Genomic DNA, 17,106 nt, shown 5'->3' with positions numbered 1-17,106 from the left:
CGATTAAGTCTAGTCTCGCGTGGCAAACTAATATGGGATTCCTAACCCACCTAGTAGACTAAACTCGACGCCGAACAAACCACGACATGTTGTTATATAAATCACGTGGTCTTTTGTGATTAATGTCAACGTTAAGGCATAAAGATTCATATTTAGTGCAGTCGTTCCTAAGCACCCGTGACAAAACCGACCGGATTAACCAGATCTATAAAATGCGGTGGAAATAAAAACTTTCTGCTTACTGTTTACACATCGCTTCCATTCCTAATTATTTATTAAAATCCCCACATAAATTAAAATTCATCTGACTATATCGATGTTTTAGGGTCCCGCTTGCTGGTTTGAGAGCCATCTGTTCTAAATGATCTTGTCGGTTCATCGTTGTTGGGTTTGTTTTAGATATGGCATGTGCGCTTAAGTACCTTTAAAGAATAGGTCCCTAATAATGTATAATATATTTTTTATTAACTATATCTGATTTTTTTAGTTGCACTTACTCAATACTTAATGCTTTATTGCAATCATGGTTTTACAATTGTTTTATAAAAATCATTTACAATTTTAGAAACACATGGACCCACAATGGGTGTAGCAATTGATATGAGAGCGGCCGATTAATATTGACAATTAAATATTGATATCAGAAATATGATACTTATTTCATATGCAAGAAAATTACTTTCCGTTTGGTACTTATACATTTTGATAACTTATGAAAAGAGATTATGTAGAGTTTACAGCGAATGAGTTGAAGATATTTTCTTGTAAATTACATATTATAATGTTCTTGTTTCCCTTCATGTTTAAAAAGTAATAAAATAAAATAATGAATTTTGAGGGTCTTTTAAAATGTGACTTTTAATTTTTTTTTCATATGGAACCATTTTAACCGACATGTTATCCCGTCATACAGAACCGAAGCTTAATCCGCGTACGCTTCGTTTTCTACTGTCACCAAAATATTTAAACAAACCATTCGACTATTAATAACGTGTGGCGCAACAAATGCGATTAAGGCCGTGCATCCACCAGATGTTTGAGGTGAATTTGAAAGCGAGTTCGAAAAAACGGTTGTATTGGCCAAATTCGCTTTATCTCCAAAACCGGAATTCGTGGCCCCTCCGAACCAAATAATGCTAATCATAATGCCATTACATTCATTCGAATTTCGTCAAGTATCCTCAGGATCGGCCCGGGATCGGGATCTTGTCGTTTTTTGCGACTTTTACCCTCACGAATCTCTAATCCGACGCATTGTGTTTAGTAATTACGAAACGAATTCGGTAATTTTGTAAAGAATGTGGTTTGAGATACGATTATGGATTTATTTTGGAATTAAAATTAAAGATAGGTACATATAATTTGAGTACGAGTTTAAGTCATTTGTGAAGTCATTATTTATTAATAAAGGTGATTCACAATACTACAGATATATTTATTGCTTAAGTAGTAAATAAGTGAATGGTTAAATCTATTTTTTTCTGTGTAATAAGGACTGCAAAACAGTATATACTCTATTGGCCCTAAATAGGACAAGTGTTACCTACCCGAAATCCATGTGTTGGAAAGTAGAAATATATGTAGTAGAACTTTACTCAACCTTTCTATCCACTCTATTAACAGAGATCCTCTCTATGTCACGATAACAAAACATGGAGTAAACTAATTTGTAACACACGCCGTAAATAGTTTGTTCGTACAACAATTACAGCAAATGTAGAGCATAGTTCACTCGTATGTTACGTAAACATAACCATATACCGTTTATGAGGCTGTGTCTATCGCACCAGTGCAAACATCATTTATCAAGCAAGCTATGACTATTTATAAATTCCGCGTACCATACCTACCGCAAGCGGACATTTGGCCACAATATTCCCGGATAACAATACGACCTTAATGCTAACTTTACAAACCCCATTAGCACAACTGATACAAAATATTTTGACGTTTACCACCGCACAATATGTATGGGTCTTTGGGGATTTCGACCATTACGACAGTAACGTGAATGGCAGACAGCTAGCAAGATCGATTCGATTTATGCGTTTTTTGCGGAAACACAATAGTATCTATTTATCGACAGATAATGGGGAAGGCACGGGAACAGTTGGCGGGAATCGCGACTTGTAATGTGGTTAGATATGGTGATCAAAATCACATGTTGTTTTCATTTCGAGCTTCTGATGATGCGTCATTTATACCCGTATAAATTGGAGGCAGAAATCATAGATAGAACTTTTTGTTATGCCAGTCTGCATGACACTTTAATTGACTTTAATTTATACAGCTAAATATATTACTTATATTTGGTATCTTTAAGCAGTCTATTTGTATGTGAATATAAGGAAGACTAAAAGAAGCCGGCTAAAAGAAGCCAGATTTGTATTCCTGCCGTTGTGCCCATATAAATGTATGACACATGGTCTAATATTAAGGTGTGTTCTAAAATATTTTACAGTTAATTTTAACCAGCTCTATAATTATATGTAGTAGTCACCTTAGTTTAAAAAAGCGATAAAAATATTTTAGCAAAAGCTATTAATAGGTACGACTAGTTCACACATTTCTAATTATACCCTTCCCGACACAACATTCGATGCCTTAACGGTTGTATTCAAATTGCCGACTTAACCATAACATTTTATAATCTGTGACACTTTGAGCCATGTGTTACTGTGATTAATGTACATGGATGATCATTAACAACGCGTGATTGTGGGCTTGATTCATTGGCGACATCAAACGCTGTGGGTGACGACGGATCCGGAAAATTTTTATTTTCTGTCATCCGAACAACAGAGTAACGACAGGATGCGTATGCAATAAAAAGTAGATTAAACGTTTTCAGTGGTTCGTCTAAGCGCCTACCAGTTTGTCGTGATACTTCTATTTGAGACCAAGTTCCTCTTAATCGTTCTCGTTCCCTACTCATCCTAAGGGCAGGGGAGGTCAATTGATGATGGTTGCGTAAGAATGGCAGACGAACCAGTAGATCCGAAGTGATTTACAGCTTCCTGAGCCGGGCGGTCGCAAGCACCTGATGATATACGCAGTTTTAAGACAATGTTTCATATTTTCATCCACAAAATACTAAGAGTAAGACGGTCTGCGTGTCGGAGTAGTCGCCAGTCTGACACATGAAGGGGTAGTTTTGATCAACGGCTAAGCAAACATCTAAATGTCGAATTAAGATATCTGTTCTCGATCTGAATGTTTGTCTTTGCTTGAATACACGGTAGCTACGACAGGGATTCCTAATTGAAGAAATGAATGAAGGAATGTGGGCTATGAGTAATTCAGTAAAAGGATGTTAATGGATACTTTTATAAAACTATTGCATCGATTTTAATTACAATCCTTCGTTTCGATAGTCTTATTCCTCTAGATTAAAGCAATGTTTTTGTTTCAAAGGAATCTATTGGGTATTCCGGGATTCGGGAAAATCACATCCTTTATAGTTCATATTGGATACCATGCAAACGTTACAAGTTTGAAGATGGCTGTTAGTTTTTCTTTATTATTATTTTATAAAATAGGAGTAGCAGACGAGCATGCAGTCCACCTGATGGCAAGTGGCTACTGCCGCTCATGGACATCCGTAATCAACTCCAGATAGGATTAGATATTTCTACCTGAGGTCGGCCACAGATGCGACGCTACCCCTGCGGACTAAGCTGGAATGCCTCTGATAAGTATGTCTCCCTTACCCACACCCTTTAAAACAGAACATAGCAGCGCTTAACACTGCTGTTATGAGGTAGAAATAGTTGTGGCGGTAGTGACACCGGAGTCGAACGAGAAAGGGTTTTACCACTTTCATATTATAATTAGGTACACGCAGGCTACATTTATCTATTTGTACAGATTATTATTAAGTCTAAGATTATGTAGTGAGTTCATATAGTAACCATAATATTAAATGAATGATAAATAAAGCTAAAACTTAAAAGCCGTTTACTAAAATTAGGTAATAGATAAATTTTGTAGCCGAATTCTAGAGAATTTATTCGTGTGCGTGGGGTCTCTAAGCCGATTATTGTATTTAAATCGTCATGTTTATTAATGCAAAGTATAGTTATACAAATATTGGTTTTTTATTAAGTTTTATCCATATTACAATCATACATCATATAAAGATTATTAATTAAAATGGATTACGTATGACACTTTTCGGAATTTACTTATTTCGGATTTTATTATATTATGTTTTGTTAATAACGCATACCTATATTCTAAACAATTAAAAAGTCTGTAAAAAGATACACATTTGCTTCGACCAGGAATCAAACCTTAACCCGGTTTTATCAAGTAGTGCTACCAAGCAACAAAAATCAGTCGTCAATATTTTTATAACGATCGTTCATTTGTCTGTAAAAATAAACGAACAAACTTGATTCACTCCGCCGGAAGCCGGAGAGCCCTCAATCCGATCAGTTAACTCTTTGCGGAGGATTTTGCGCCGACAAGTGTGCCAATAAAGGGCTTTCATATCCACACATTCGCCGACGAGTGCAGTTCAAGTACTAACTGTGGTTGCTCCAAAACATTGCTTGTAAGTATGCCAATAAAACTTCCTGTGAGATCGATGTGTATTGATTAAGCAGTTTGAGGACTTTTCATTCAAAGCTTTGTATTTCCGAAATGCGTTTTCATTTCTTCACATGTATTTTATGTATGTATACCTGTCTCTTTATGTATACAGATATATGTCATATATCAGATTACCTAAATTATAGGACAAGATTTGGTACACTGTAGTAAATTTCCATCGCCTGATAAGAGATGGCGCTACGTGTACATAACCTGCAGGCTAACTTGTATCGCATTTTCTAATAAGATATCTGAATTAAGCTCAGGACTAAAGAATTTTTTATACTTTTACGAGATTTATATTGATTTTGTCGTACATTTAATAGGTTTTTTTTATATATTTTAGTTAAATACTTTGTCAATAAGTAGGCTGCCGGAAAATATCTTTCACGGTGTTTTATAAACGTTTCTAAATTTCGTTATTATCTATGGAATATTTTGACGTATTATACAATCTGTAACGTTATCAAAACCTTTTAATTCAACTACCTACTTATAATTATATATTCAAGAACCACCAGGCAACTGATTAACAGTATCTTGGTAGAGCAAATAAACTATAAGTGGTTTTTTAAATTGTTTCATTTACTGCCCTCTTAATATTCTCCTAAAATACCAAAAGATCTTGAATAAAAATGTTTCATTCCCTTTTTTCTAAACCTAAACATACTCAGCACTCACGATCCTACCTGATTAACCTGATGATGTCACTAAGTGAGCAATTTGACAAGTCGGCCAGATAAGGCTTATCGGGAAATGCGTCACTCACAGGAGTTTTCAGAATTAGAGAACAAAGGCGATTTGCCTTTTCGTAAAACGAATAGCAAATAGTTGTACCGGAATCGGATGTACACACTTATGTGCAGATAAGGTAATAATGACGTTAACATTCCTTCGATCGTATTGTTCTGCAATGTCGATTTTGGTTTCTAAGAACAATAGTGTGAAGAAATACATAGTTATATTAATACGGTATTACCATACTACTATGGTATTACTGTATTAATAAAAATCATCTTTTACTGTCGTATCACCTCCATAATATGAGATGCTTTAATTTTATTTGTAAAATCGCAATTGTAGACTTGACTACTACTCTAGGAATAGGCCTATTTACTTACGGAAGGAAATTTGTAGCCACCAGTAGAATGCAAGTGTATTGTTATGTTTAATAATATTAAAGTTAAATTAGACTACGTAATAATTTATTTTGGGTACGGTAACAACTTTTTTAATTAAGACATTACCAGAAAGAAATTATTTTAATAGGTATACTTACCCGAAAAGCGTGTATTTTATTAAATAACTGCTAAATTAAATTGCTTTAGCTTTCAGAACCTATTTTAAAGTTCATTTCATTTCGTACAAAAACATACTTTTCAAAACTCTTGCAGTATAATAAAAAGGCAAACAAGAGAGCCGTGTTTCATTTCTGGCATAAAAGAATTCAAGCGGAAATAGCCTAAGTTTCTTTATTCGCTTTCCCGCCTGGGATATATATACAGGCACGCTTTTCACTAGAGGAGCTATTGAAATTTTACGATTAAGGCAAAACAAACAAAGTAAGCACCGCCATGTTTATAAAAGCTCGCGAAGCGCGCTCCTGTTCATGCCAATCTTGCGGTGGGCAACTTGTTGCCGTTGTGAACTTTTGAGGGAAAAGAGAGAAGAATATCGGTTCGCTTTGTCGGGGGAGGAGCGTCGGCGCGGGGAGAGCGCCGCCGGCCGGTCGCTCAACTCAACTCACGCACGCCGTCAGTCAGTCGCTACATTGACGCCGTTGGGAGCGGTGCTGTCGCGCTCCGAATAAGTCCGCGAGCCGTTATGTGTCGTACTTCGGAACAAGTTTGACGGGAAATTCGTAAAGTTTTCCGAGCGCATCCGGACTAACGTAGCGATGTGCGCGTATAAATCGAATCAAATGGTGATGATTTAAATAAAGTGACAGTTCTGGAGTGTAATATCAAAATGTTTTCTATGGGATTATTATCGCTGTGGTATGCGGTGTGCTGGATGTGCATGGAAGCGCGAGGTGCGTCGCTCACGAGCCGAGTCGCCGAGGCCCCTCAGGAGTGCGAGTGGCAGCGCGTGTCGGGCGCAGCCGGCGAGCCCACGCGGGTGCAGCTCGCGTGTTCCCTGAGGACTGCCGCTGGTGCCACTGATCTGCTGGCCGGTCTGAGTACTTCGCAGGCTCAGCGTATTACTAGCTTGGATCTACATTGTACTGATGTACTTTTCTTCGAAAGTTCTCTCGACGTCGGGAGAAGGAAAGAAGAGGGAACGGAACTTTTATCCCGTTTTCATAACTTGAAGGAGCTGAGGATAGAATCGTGCAAGATACGATACGTGCCATCTGCTGTTCTTTCGCCTCTTAGTGGATTACGAAGTCTGAGCATTCGAACTCATAACACGGACTGGTCTGCCATGTCTATGGAGTTCCATAGAGATAGTTTCCGAGGACTTACCGATTTGAGAAATTTGGATTTGGGCGATAACAACATTTGGATATTGCCCTCAGAAATATTTTGTCCCTTGTATAATTTAAAAGAACTTAATGTGACACAAAACAGATTGCAAGATATATCAAATTTGGGATTCTCTGACTGGGGAAATGGGCCGACTGCACCCGGCAAGTCTTGCAATACTGTACTGGAAACATTAGACATGTCACATAATGAAATAAGCACACTGCCTGATAACGGCCTGTCGAGTTTACGCGCGTTACAGAAGTTGTTCTTACAAAACAATAGAATATCAAACGTCGCCGATCGAGCATTTGTTGGATTAAGTGATTTACAAATACTTAACTTGTCCACAAATGCTTTAACTGCATTGCCGCCTGAAATGTTCCAGTCATCGCGAGATATAAAGCAAATATATTTAAACAACAATTCATTGAGTGTACTCGCACCTGGACTTCTTGAAGGATTAGATCAACTGCAAATATTAGATTTATCTACCAATGAATTAACCAGCGAGTGGGTTAACAGAGACACCTTTTCGGGCTTAGTTCGTCTGATAGTTTTAAACTTATCTCATAACAGAATAACTAAAATAGATGCACTTTTATTCCAAGACTTGAATAACCTCCAGTTTTTGAGTTTAGAATTTAATAATATCGCTCGAATAGCTGACGGTGCATTTTCTAATTTGAAAAATCTTCATTCGCTCTCATTGGCACACAACAATATAATTGAAGTTGACAGTAATCATTTTTCTAATTTATATGTCCTAAATCAGTTATTTCTTGATGGCAATAGAATAACTAAGGTTGACTTACGCTCTTTTGAGAATATAACGAAGCTGCATGATTTGGGACTTAGTGGGAACCAGTTATCAGAAGTACCGGAAGCCATAAAGACGCTTAGGTTCTTGACATCTTTAGACTTAGGCATGAATAGAATAACAAAAGTCACAACTTCACAATTCGAGGGTTTGGATGACTTATATGGCTTAAGACTTGTGGGAAACAAAATCGAAAAAATATCAAAGGACACATTTGCTGCATTACCATCTCTACAAATACTTAATTTGGCTTCAAATAACATCGATCAAATAGATGATGGAGCATTTGCCCCAAATCTGCAATTAAAGGCCATTGGATTAGATGGCAACAAATTAGTAGATATGAAAGGCATATTTACAAATGCTCAACCTCTGGTTTGGTTAAATGTATCGAACAATGAGTTGCTTTGGTTTGATTACAGCCACATTCCAACAAATCTTGAGTGGTTGGACATGCATGAAAATAAAATAGAAAAGCTAGAAGACACTAATGGTGTTAAAGAATCTTGTAATGTGAAAATGTTGGATGTTAGTAATAATAAACTAAGAGGCATTGACGAATTTTCATTTCCTAGCAGCATAGAGACGGTAGTATTGAATAATAATCACATTGAAAAAATAAATCCAGGTACATTCTTACAGAAATACAACCTTAATAAAGTCATGCTTTATTCAAATAAAATTAAGACACTCGACGTCGGAGCGTTTGCGATATCATCTGTAGCGGAAGATAAAGATTTACCCGAATTTTATATAAGTGAGAATCCATTTGAGTGCGACTGTACAATGGACTGGTTGCAGAGAATTAACCAATTAAGTGACCTCAGGCAGCGCCCGAGAGTAATGGATTTAGAAAGTGTAAGGTGCTCTTTAACCCATTCACGAACTAAAATGGATATGCTCTTACTTGAAGTAAAGTCTTCTGAATTTTTATGCGAGTACGAATCACACTGTTTCAACCTGTGCCATTGTTGTGACTTTGACGCCTGTGATTGCAAGATGACTTGTCCAGATAAGTGCGCGTGCTATCATGATCTCACTTGGAACTCCAACGTTGTCGATTGTTCGAGCGCTGGCTACGATCACGTGCCGGACCAAATACCGATGGACGCGACCGAAATTTACTTAGATGGAAATGATCTAAAAGAATTAGGAAATCACGTATTTATCGGTAAAAAACGGCTTCAAGTTCTGTACCTAAACAATAGCAACATCAATATGATACAAAATAGAACGTTTAACGGCATCGAATCGTTAAGAGTACTCCACTTAGAAAATAACAACTTAGAGGTCTTAAGAAATACGCAATTCACGAGGCTTCAAAATTTGAATGAGCTTTATTTGCAAGATAATAAAATTAAGTTAATAGAGAATGACACCTTTAATTACTTGTCTTCGTTGGAGTTCTTAGACCTCGATAATAACGGTTACGTCGACTACATGCCGTGGCGAGTCATTACCGACAACAATCCCCGTACGCGTGTCTCTGTAGATGGCAACAACTGGATATGCGATTGTAAAGACGTTGCACAGTTGAATCAATGGCTAATAAAAAAATCTAAAGATACCGAGAACATGATGTGCTACTTTGCTCACGGGCAACCAATGAATAAAACCATCGCAACTGTGGCTAAGGAATGTAAAACAGAGACCACTACAGAGGAGACCGGCACCGAGACTCTAAAGCGGTTATTCATCGAATCGAATGACGGTGTCGAAAATTATATTCCATATATCGCGGTAGTCTTGATAATAGTAATCATACTTTTACTGATGTCCGCTGTACTGTTCATGTTCCGAGAAGATTTTAAATTGTGGATGCATTCAAAATACGGCATAAGAGTGTTTAGTTCTACTCCAAAAGACATGAATGACAATAAAAATAAACGATTTGACGCCTTCTTTGTGTACAACCCACGCGACGAAGATTTCGTTACACGCGCAGTGAGTTCCGAGCTCGAAAATTCAGGACACTCATTGTGCTTACAACATAGGGATCTGCAGCTGATTGAAAGGCGTTCCGGTGACAGTTTAGTAAGTGCGTCTGAAAGTTCTAAAAGACTCGTTATAGTGTTGTCAATAAACTTTTTACAGCAAGAGTGGGATGCGCCTGAGTCAAAAGCGGCGGTTCAAAGTGCTATCAATTCAGTGAACGTTAGGCATAGACGTCAAAAAATTATATTCTTAGTGACGACGGACTTGAGTGCCATAAACATTGATCCGGACTTAAAAGTTTTGTTAAAAACGTGCACAGTGATAGTGTGGGGTGAACGAAACTGTTGGGAAAAACTAAATTTTCGGTTACCCGACGTGGACGTGACATTGCCCAATCGGACGCTTCATAACGCGAATAACATAAAAACTGGTAATAGGGAGGGTTTCGGAAGGCACGGTAACTTACGGTACACAGCGCCACCCACGTCTCATGATCCCTGGTATAAGTATGGAATGGCACCTCCTATTCTAATGATGTCCAGTCCTATGCATTCGACGAGCGCAAGCGCGGAGGTGTCCGCGCGCAGTACCGAGGACGAGACTTGCTCGGTAGCGAGCAGTGAAGGTCGACCCGACGACCGGCTGCCACACCATCATAGCTATGTGTCAATAGATAACCATCAATGTGAGGAGCGGCCGCTAAGACCGGCCCAACAAATTCCAATGTCAAACACAAGACCCACTAATGTGAGAAAGACTTACTTTGTTTAGAAATCTAATAATGTGATTATATTAATTACTGTACATAATAATTGTAGATTAACGAATATTCAACTAACGCATGCTATAGATGAATATACCATGTCGAATTGTTAAAAGAAATGTCGGTATAAGTTGGTGCTGAATAATATAAATGAATATGAATAAAATTATGATAACAAGTTGTAAATGTTGAAAATACTAGTACTCTAAGTACCTAATGACCATTTATAATAATATTCGCATGTAATCTTTATTGAATTTATAAATAAATGTACCTGTTTTGTAATACGAAGCCGAATATCGGTATATGGTGACTCGAGAACAAGAAAGTAAATCAAAAACACAGTACAAAATTGCACTAATCTTTGTAATTTTCAATTTTAATCTGTAAACTTGGCAAGGTACCTTTGTTAAGTAAAAAAAAAAACATTTTTTCTTTTTCTTATGCATAAAATCGTTACCGAGGTGAATATCACTTGTTTCCATATGGTGTTCTAGGTTGGCGAACAATGTGAAAGCCAGTGGAATATGGTCAAATGTACCTTTAGCCTTTACATTACTAATTACTTACTAGTACATTCCTTCTTAATTCACGATTGTAGAATAAAACTGGTATAGTAAGGTTCCTCATTAAATTAATTCCTGCGGTGACAGGAAAATGACTTATTTGTGATAATGTTAGGTACTTATGTTGATTATGATATGGAGTGAGATGTGTTATATAAAATAATTGTATGTAAGTATGAATGTATATAGATAATTAAGGTAAAGCTGTCGAAGAACTGAATTGTACCCTAGTCAATTGTAAATAGCTATTTCTAAGAATAAGTATATAATTTGTGATGTAATTTTTAGCTAGAACATAAAAAACGTATTTATTACGCTTCCAAACGCAGAGTATGAATAAATTAATATTTTTGTCTACTAAACTGAATTTTATTATTAATTCCTACTAGAACAGAGCCTTATATTATTAAATAAATAGAGACCATCGAACATCTGTGACCTTGAAACTAGATTTTTAATTTTGAACATACATATTTTTACACAAATCTTGCTATTAATTAAAACATTTGCTTCTGTTTATAACTTAAAGTGTTTAATTTATTTAAATTAACATAAAATTATTAATTAATTCCATGCAAAAATCAAATCATTTCATACTTAAAGTAGTTTATGCGATTATATTGCACTTTTAACCGAAACATCATAAAATATTAATTTAATCAGTCACAACTGGGCGAACGCTATTAGATTTATCTTATCGCGAGCTGGAGATTTTATTGCAATGTGTATTGAATAATGGCTCGAACAGCGAGAGTGTAGAGAAACCTTTCATAGACATAATCAATTTACTGAATCGCTTTATTCACCCATCCACATTCGAATGTATAAATATTTATTTTATCTAAATTGATCGAGCGGGATAAGATCACGCCGTGGTCGAAAGGTTTTAATTTTAAAAAGCGGCCGCGACAGTCCGCTCGCCCCGAGTGCCTGCTGCGAAACTATAAATCATCGTCGACCGCGAGGATGAATAAACACCGCTTTAATTGACTTTTGATTGCACTACACTGTCTCATCGTATTTGAGAGGTGGCAGACTCGACCTCCAATTGATTTTGCCGTTACACAGAACAATGTATCATGGTTACAGTGTTTCAACATTATGACAGGAGCAAATTCATTGAGCTCGTGATTCGAGTCTGACACAATTATTACGGTGGCATGAAGAGTGAGCTACCTGACAAACCGTATTACGAAAACACTTTTTATCAGCTGATCGTATAGTAGATCAGTGGAGTACGATGGAGTTGTTGTAATTATCTTATAAATTTACATAATGTCAACTTATTATTAAACAAGCTGATTTATAGTCGTTGCTCGAAAATTGGGTAAAGATACAGTGGACAATGAAATCAACCGGTTCGTATTAATCAATTGTGGCGCGAAGAAATCGAAGCAATACATCAAGTAGATTGAATCGATTGCACCTATTGAAGCAAATCAATACTTCAATGATCAATGTGTCGCCGTTCACACCTCATCCGTTACTCTTGCACAATCTTTTAAATGACATTCGAGTTCGAGCAGCGGTAATCTGTCGACGAAATTAAATATTTTTGTCCAAGATTAGAGTTCATTTCGCAACTTCCGTTATGTAGTACGACAAATAGCTTAATTATGTAGCGTAACATTATCCGAGATACTCGTAGATATCGGGTGTTGTTTGCATTCCTGATCGGTTCTAAATCGTGTTCCATCGCAGTCCCGTGTTGCGCGCGCGGCCCATCCATTCGCGCCAACACTTTTCCTACTCGTCCACTCATCACCTTTTTTCCAGTGCAACATGATACCCGATCGTTTATAGACGACACACCATCCCAAACCTGTTCTAAATGGATGTGAGACATCGAGAATTTAGGTGGAAAATATTCGAACTCGAGGTGACAATTGATTATGTGTCCGGTGAGGACAAAAAGCGGGGCTCGATTAGTTATGTCGTCGCGAGGCGTAGGCTGCTTCGAAACAATAGATTGGTTCTGCTTTATGATTCTATAAACGTTTATGTCCCTATAAACGACCTTTTAGCTTTTGGTTAAAGTCGAGATTGTGATGTTATCGAGCCCGGGACAGGTTTATTACGAAAGTGTTGATGGCAGCTCTCATGAAAATGGCATAATAAAATTTTACTGGCTTTTTGCATATTTTGCTAGTTCATCACACTAAACTGACCAATCGAGAACTTCTCATTCCCAAAGATTAGTTTTATTGCTTCTCCTAAGACATTACTCGCTTGCTTTACATAACCAAGTTTATTACCGAAATAATCGGCATGTTTTTGTCGTAAATCTTTTGGTGTTAATATTTATTTCTGTCGTTTATAGTTTATATTATTTATTAATTTATATTACACGCATTAGGTATACCAATGCAGCGATGATAATTCAATACATTACTTGAGTATTACTTCTTGTTAATTTCAAGAATGTAAGGCAAACGCGTCTACAATGTAAAAAGACCGATTGAAAAACTGAAAAAATTAAAACAAATAAACCAGCTAATTAAAAAGGAATAAACCTGTTGAATACGCCGGCAGTATAGTTTCTCATTCCTTAAATGATTAAAAGTCGTAACCACGAATGTCCAGAGCTATCAAAACCGTAAATATTTTCATGTGAGCCGATGTAAGTAATTTTATCACAGAGATTTCTCAAGAGTTTTGTAGGTACTTGTTTCACTGCTAACGAGTGAGATAAGCGTGAAAAAAAATGTAGAAAATAAGAAAATTAAGTTGTTATTGGCCAAATTTAGAAACACTGCATTTTTTACAATCATTCACAAATTTTAGATGTTTGTATTATTTACGTGTTTTTTTTTTAAATATAGATTGAACTACATATTGTTCAATTATGCGTGTTTACGGGAGATCCATGTTTTAATTCAAGATATTTGATTGCGTTACAAGCCATAATTAGCTCGCAAGCAGAACTAGTTTCGTTTTTAAGGAAGTAAGAAAACTAGTAAGTAACCCAGTAACTTAAACATCATGCAATTGAATGAGCATCCTCTGATCGTTATTTATATTTTTATATTTATATGAATAGACGAATATTACCTATGTCCCATGTTGTTCATCACTATTTTTTTCTATCGAGTTATATCAATTATATGTATTGCATATTTAAACACAAGTTAAGTTAAGTTGTGTCTGAATATTATGTTAAGTTTATCACATAAGTCCTCATCATGAACACTTATGTAGATATTACGGTCACATATTTATAAAGCAAAATTTCGAGTTAATACCCTTGGTTCAATGCTTCACTTCAAAATTCTAGCCAATTATATAAGCAAATACTATAAGTTAGGCAAATATTCTAGCAAATACTATATTATAGTATATAGTGGTGAATAAATTTTATTCGTCTATCGTAAACCTACTTGCGGTGAAACTCGGCTATGCGTAGGAGATCCCATAATAAAAACCTTCCGGTACGGCTTTATAAACAAATAATATATTCATTAGCTCTTGTCATAACTGTACTCATTTCAGAAATATGAATGCAGTCAAGTTTTAGACGTCAACATTTTTAGATGACCTACTGAGAAAAGTATTTTTGTTCTTCAAAGTGTTTAGTTGTGAAAGAGCTCAAAAGATATTTCTTAAAATGACTACAGGTAGCATGTGTAGCACGTTTTGAGGTTTAATAAAATATATTTTATTTTGATAAAGGCATCATTTTAGTAAAAAAAATATTTTTTTTACTAACAACCATATGTCATTTTTCTAGAATCATGAGGCAGTGCGTTGGTATTTAAATCACATCAGTCAAAGTTATCGATATAAGACAAATAGATAATATGTAAACAAGACATTATCAGAGAATTTTACCGTTATCGCACTTGCCGTTACCTCACCGTTTCGGTACTAGTGTAACTTTTTGTTAAAGAATTCTGAACTTTGATCACTAATTATTACTTGCAACAGCCGGGCTTTTATAGTAAAACTATTTTATTTTGTGACTTGTTTACATATAAGAAATATTGTTTTTTTTTATAATATCACATAATTAGTTCCAATCCAATAGCAAATGAAAAGACAAACATTTCTCGTTTACTTTACGTTTCATCATCATTAACCAACTCTCATAAAACTAGTAACCATAAAAGTTTTAGAGATAAAAGTTACGAGTACTTAATAAGTATACTTTACTTCATAATAAAGCTATTTATTTAAATATTACAGTGTGTATATAACAAATAAGCGAAAAATGATAAGATTAAGACCAAATTATTGAAGAAATAAGAGTATATGTGACGTGGTTATGGCTATTTGTTATATAATTGTGTTTCCGTTAGTGTTATTGCTGGGTTATTATTTTGCTATAGGTGCATAGATTAGTAAAGATACTTCGCCGCCTTGAAATTGAATGAAGCCACAAACGGCTTATTTTAGTAAGTTCTTTTTTTTAATTCTATACAAATAAAAATATTTTTAGAGAAAATTTACGAATAAATAACTAATGCTGCGTAATTTACATAATAAATAAATAATTATTTCAAATATTTTAGGGACATTTTAGCCCGGAGACGTAGCAAAACTTTTTTACACAACTATTTTAATTCTCAAAACTGGCTACATTTTCTTGTTAGGAGTGAGTAATCTTTACTAATCTATGAGTTACGGGTAAATAATAGAGACCTTCTCAGATTTATATTAAAAGCCACATTTGTGGTGGAGCCCTTGGTGGTTCGACTACGGTGGCGCCACCGCCACACTGATTTTGTCGCCTACCAGTAGTGTTAAGCTTTGATGAGGTTAGGCAGAGACTTACACGAGAGGTTCATCTTAGTCCTTAAGGACTAAGGCGCCGGGAATCAAACTTTGGAATTTCCTACTTGGAGTATGTTACCAGGTGAATTGTATGCTTAAAAGCCGCTTGATGGTACTTAAAAATACCCTAAATTCACAATATATATTATGTAATTTATTTTTTTATTTAAACGGAGATTGAACCTGAGACTCACAGCGTATCCATTGTGCCACGCGAATGTCTCCCTTAAAAAATATCTATGAAGTCATTATGTTTTTTAAATTTTCTGTTGCTGTCATAAACATCGCATTATTAATAATCAACAGAATATTTGCTAATTACATATTCCCTGTTTACTTAAAATATTTAATTATACCTGTCATTATGATAAATTTTCTTAGAAGAGACGTACGAACTTACAATTAAGTAATTACTGCTACTTGGTTGCTTATTTTGTAACGGTTCTTACATTGTTATATACTTAAAACATTAGTAAATTAGTATATTTGTATTTGACAACGTTTTTAGGCTTTAGATACTAATGACTCAATGGTGCATACATTAATTATGAATGTACGAATTATAGTTTTCTTATAATTTAGTATTTGAAGGGTGGAATGAAACAGTATAATCAAGATAATCATGAAAAGGTCTGAGTGTCGGAAAGGTTACCTTTAATTTTATTTATTTACTTGAGCTACTATGGCACTGAGCCACGTGTTGCCCAATACGAGTAATTATTGACTGCAGCTGTTTCCGTCGATGGGTGGAGCCAGTTTTTTATAAGCATTTATTGGTAGGAAGGTACAAGAATTACAAATTTAAATTCGCCAGGGAATAGCGCTAACGGCGAAGAATGTAACGCATATGTTCCTTCGAGTAATGAAGTCCGTTTTTTCCGTTTCCTGGGAACTGCGCGCGTTCGAGTAGAAATGTGAGGTCATAGGGAATTATAGGTTTTTGTAGCATAATATACTTTATATCGCTCTATTAATTTATGTGGAAGGCAATCAAATGCTGTGTAATTTGAGGTTTTGTTTACGTACTTAACCATTTGAGCCTATAATTAGAAGCCAATTGAATAACAATAGACGCATGAGTGTAAGGTATTTTACTTTTAAATTACTTAATAGCACGCACAATACAAAATAGTTACTGATGTGTATGTTTTTCTTTACACATATGAAGTTTTGTCTCGCTTCTTGTAATTGTCA

General features: G+C 35.7%; 1 protein-coding gene across 1 annotated transcript; it reads left to right on the top strand.

Moving 5' to 3' along the window:
• The first annotated feature begins 6,342 nt into the window (after positions 1-6,342).
• On the top strand, positions 6,343-11,504 carry LOC140744979 (toll-like receptor Tollo). The gene has a single exon (XM_073076707.1). It carries the CDS (start codon positions 6,562-6,564, stop codon positions 10,582-10,584), a length of 4,023 nt encoding a protein of 1,340 aa, XP_072932808.1. The 5' UTR covers positions 6,343-6,561; the 3' UTR covers positions 10,585-11,504.
• Positions 11,505-17,106: the final 5,602 nt, after the last annotated feature.

This window comes from Epargyreus clarus, unplaced genomic scaffold (assembly GCF_041222505.1).
Source record: "Epargyreus clarus isolate Ecla_fem2 unplaced genomic scaffold, WU_Ecla_fem_2.2 ptg000009l, whole genome shotgun sequence".
Classification (NCBI taxonomy): Eukaryota; Metazoa; Arthropoda; class Insecta; order Lepidoptera; family Hesperiidae; genus Epargyreus; species Epargyreus clarus.
The sequence above is the reverse complement of the archived record's forward strand: the minus strand, read 5'-3'. Positions and strand labels throughout refer to the sequence as shown.

Bases quoted from the DNA above. Each gene is read 5' to 3' on its own strand.
- LOC140744979 (XM_073076707.1), top strand. From the start codon at position 6,562: ATGTTTTCTATGGGATTATTATCGCTGTGGTATGCGGTGTGCTGGATG.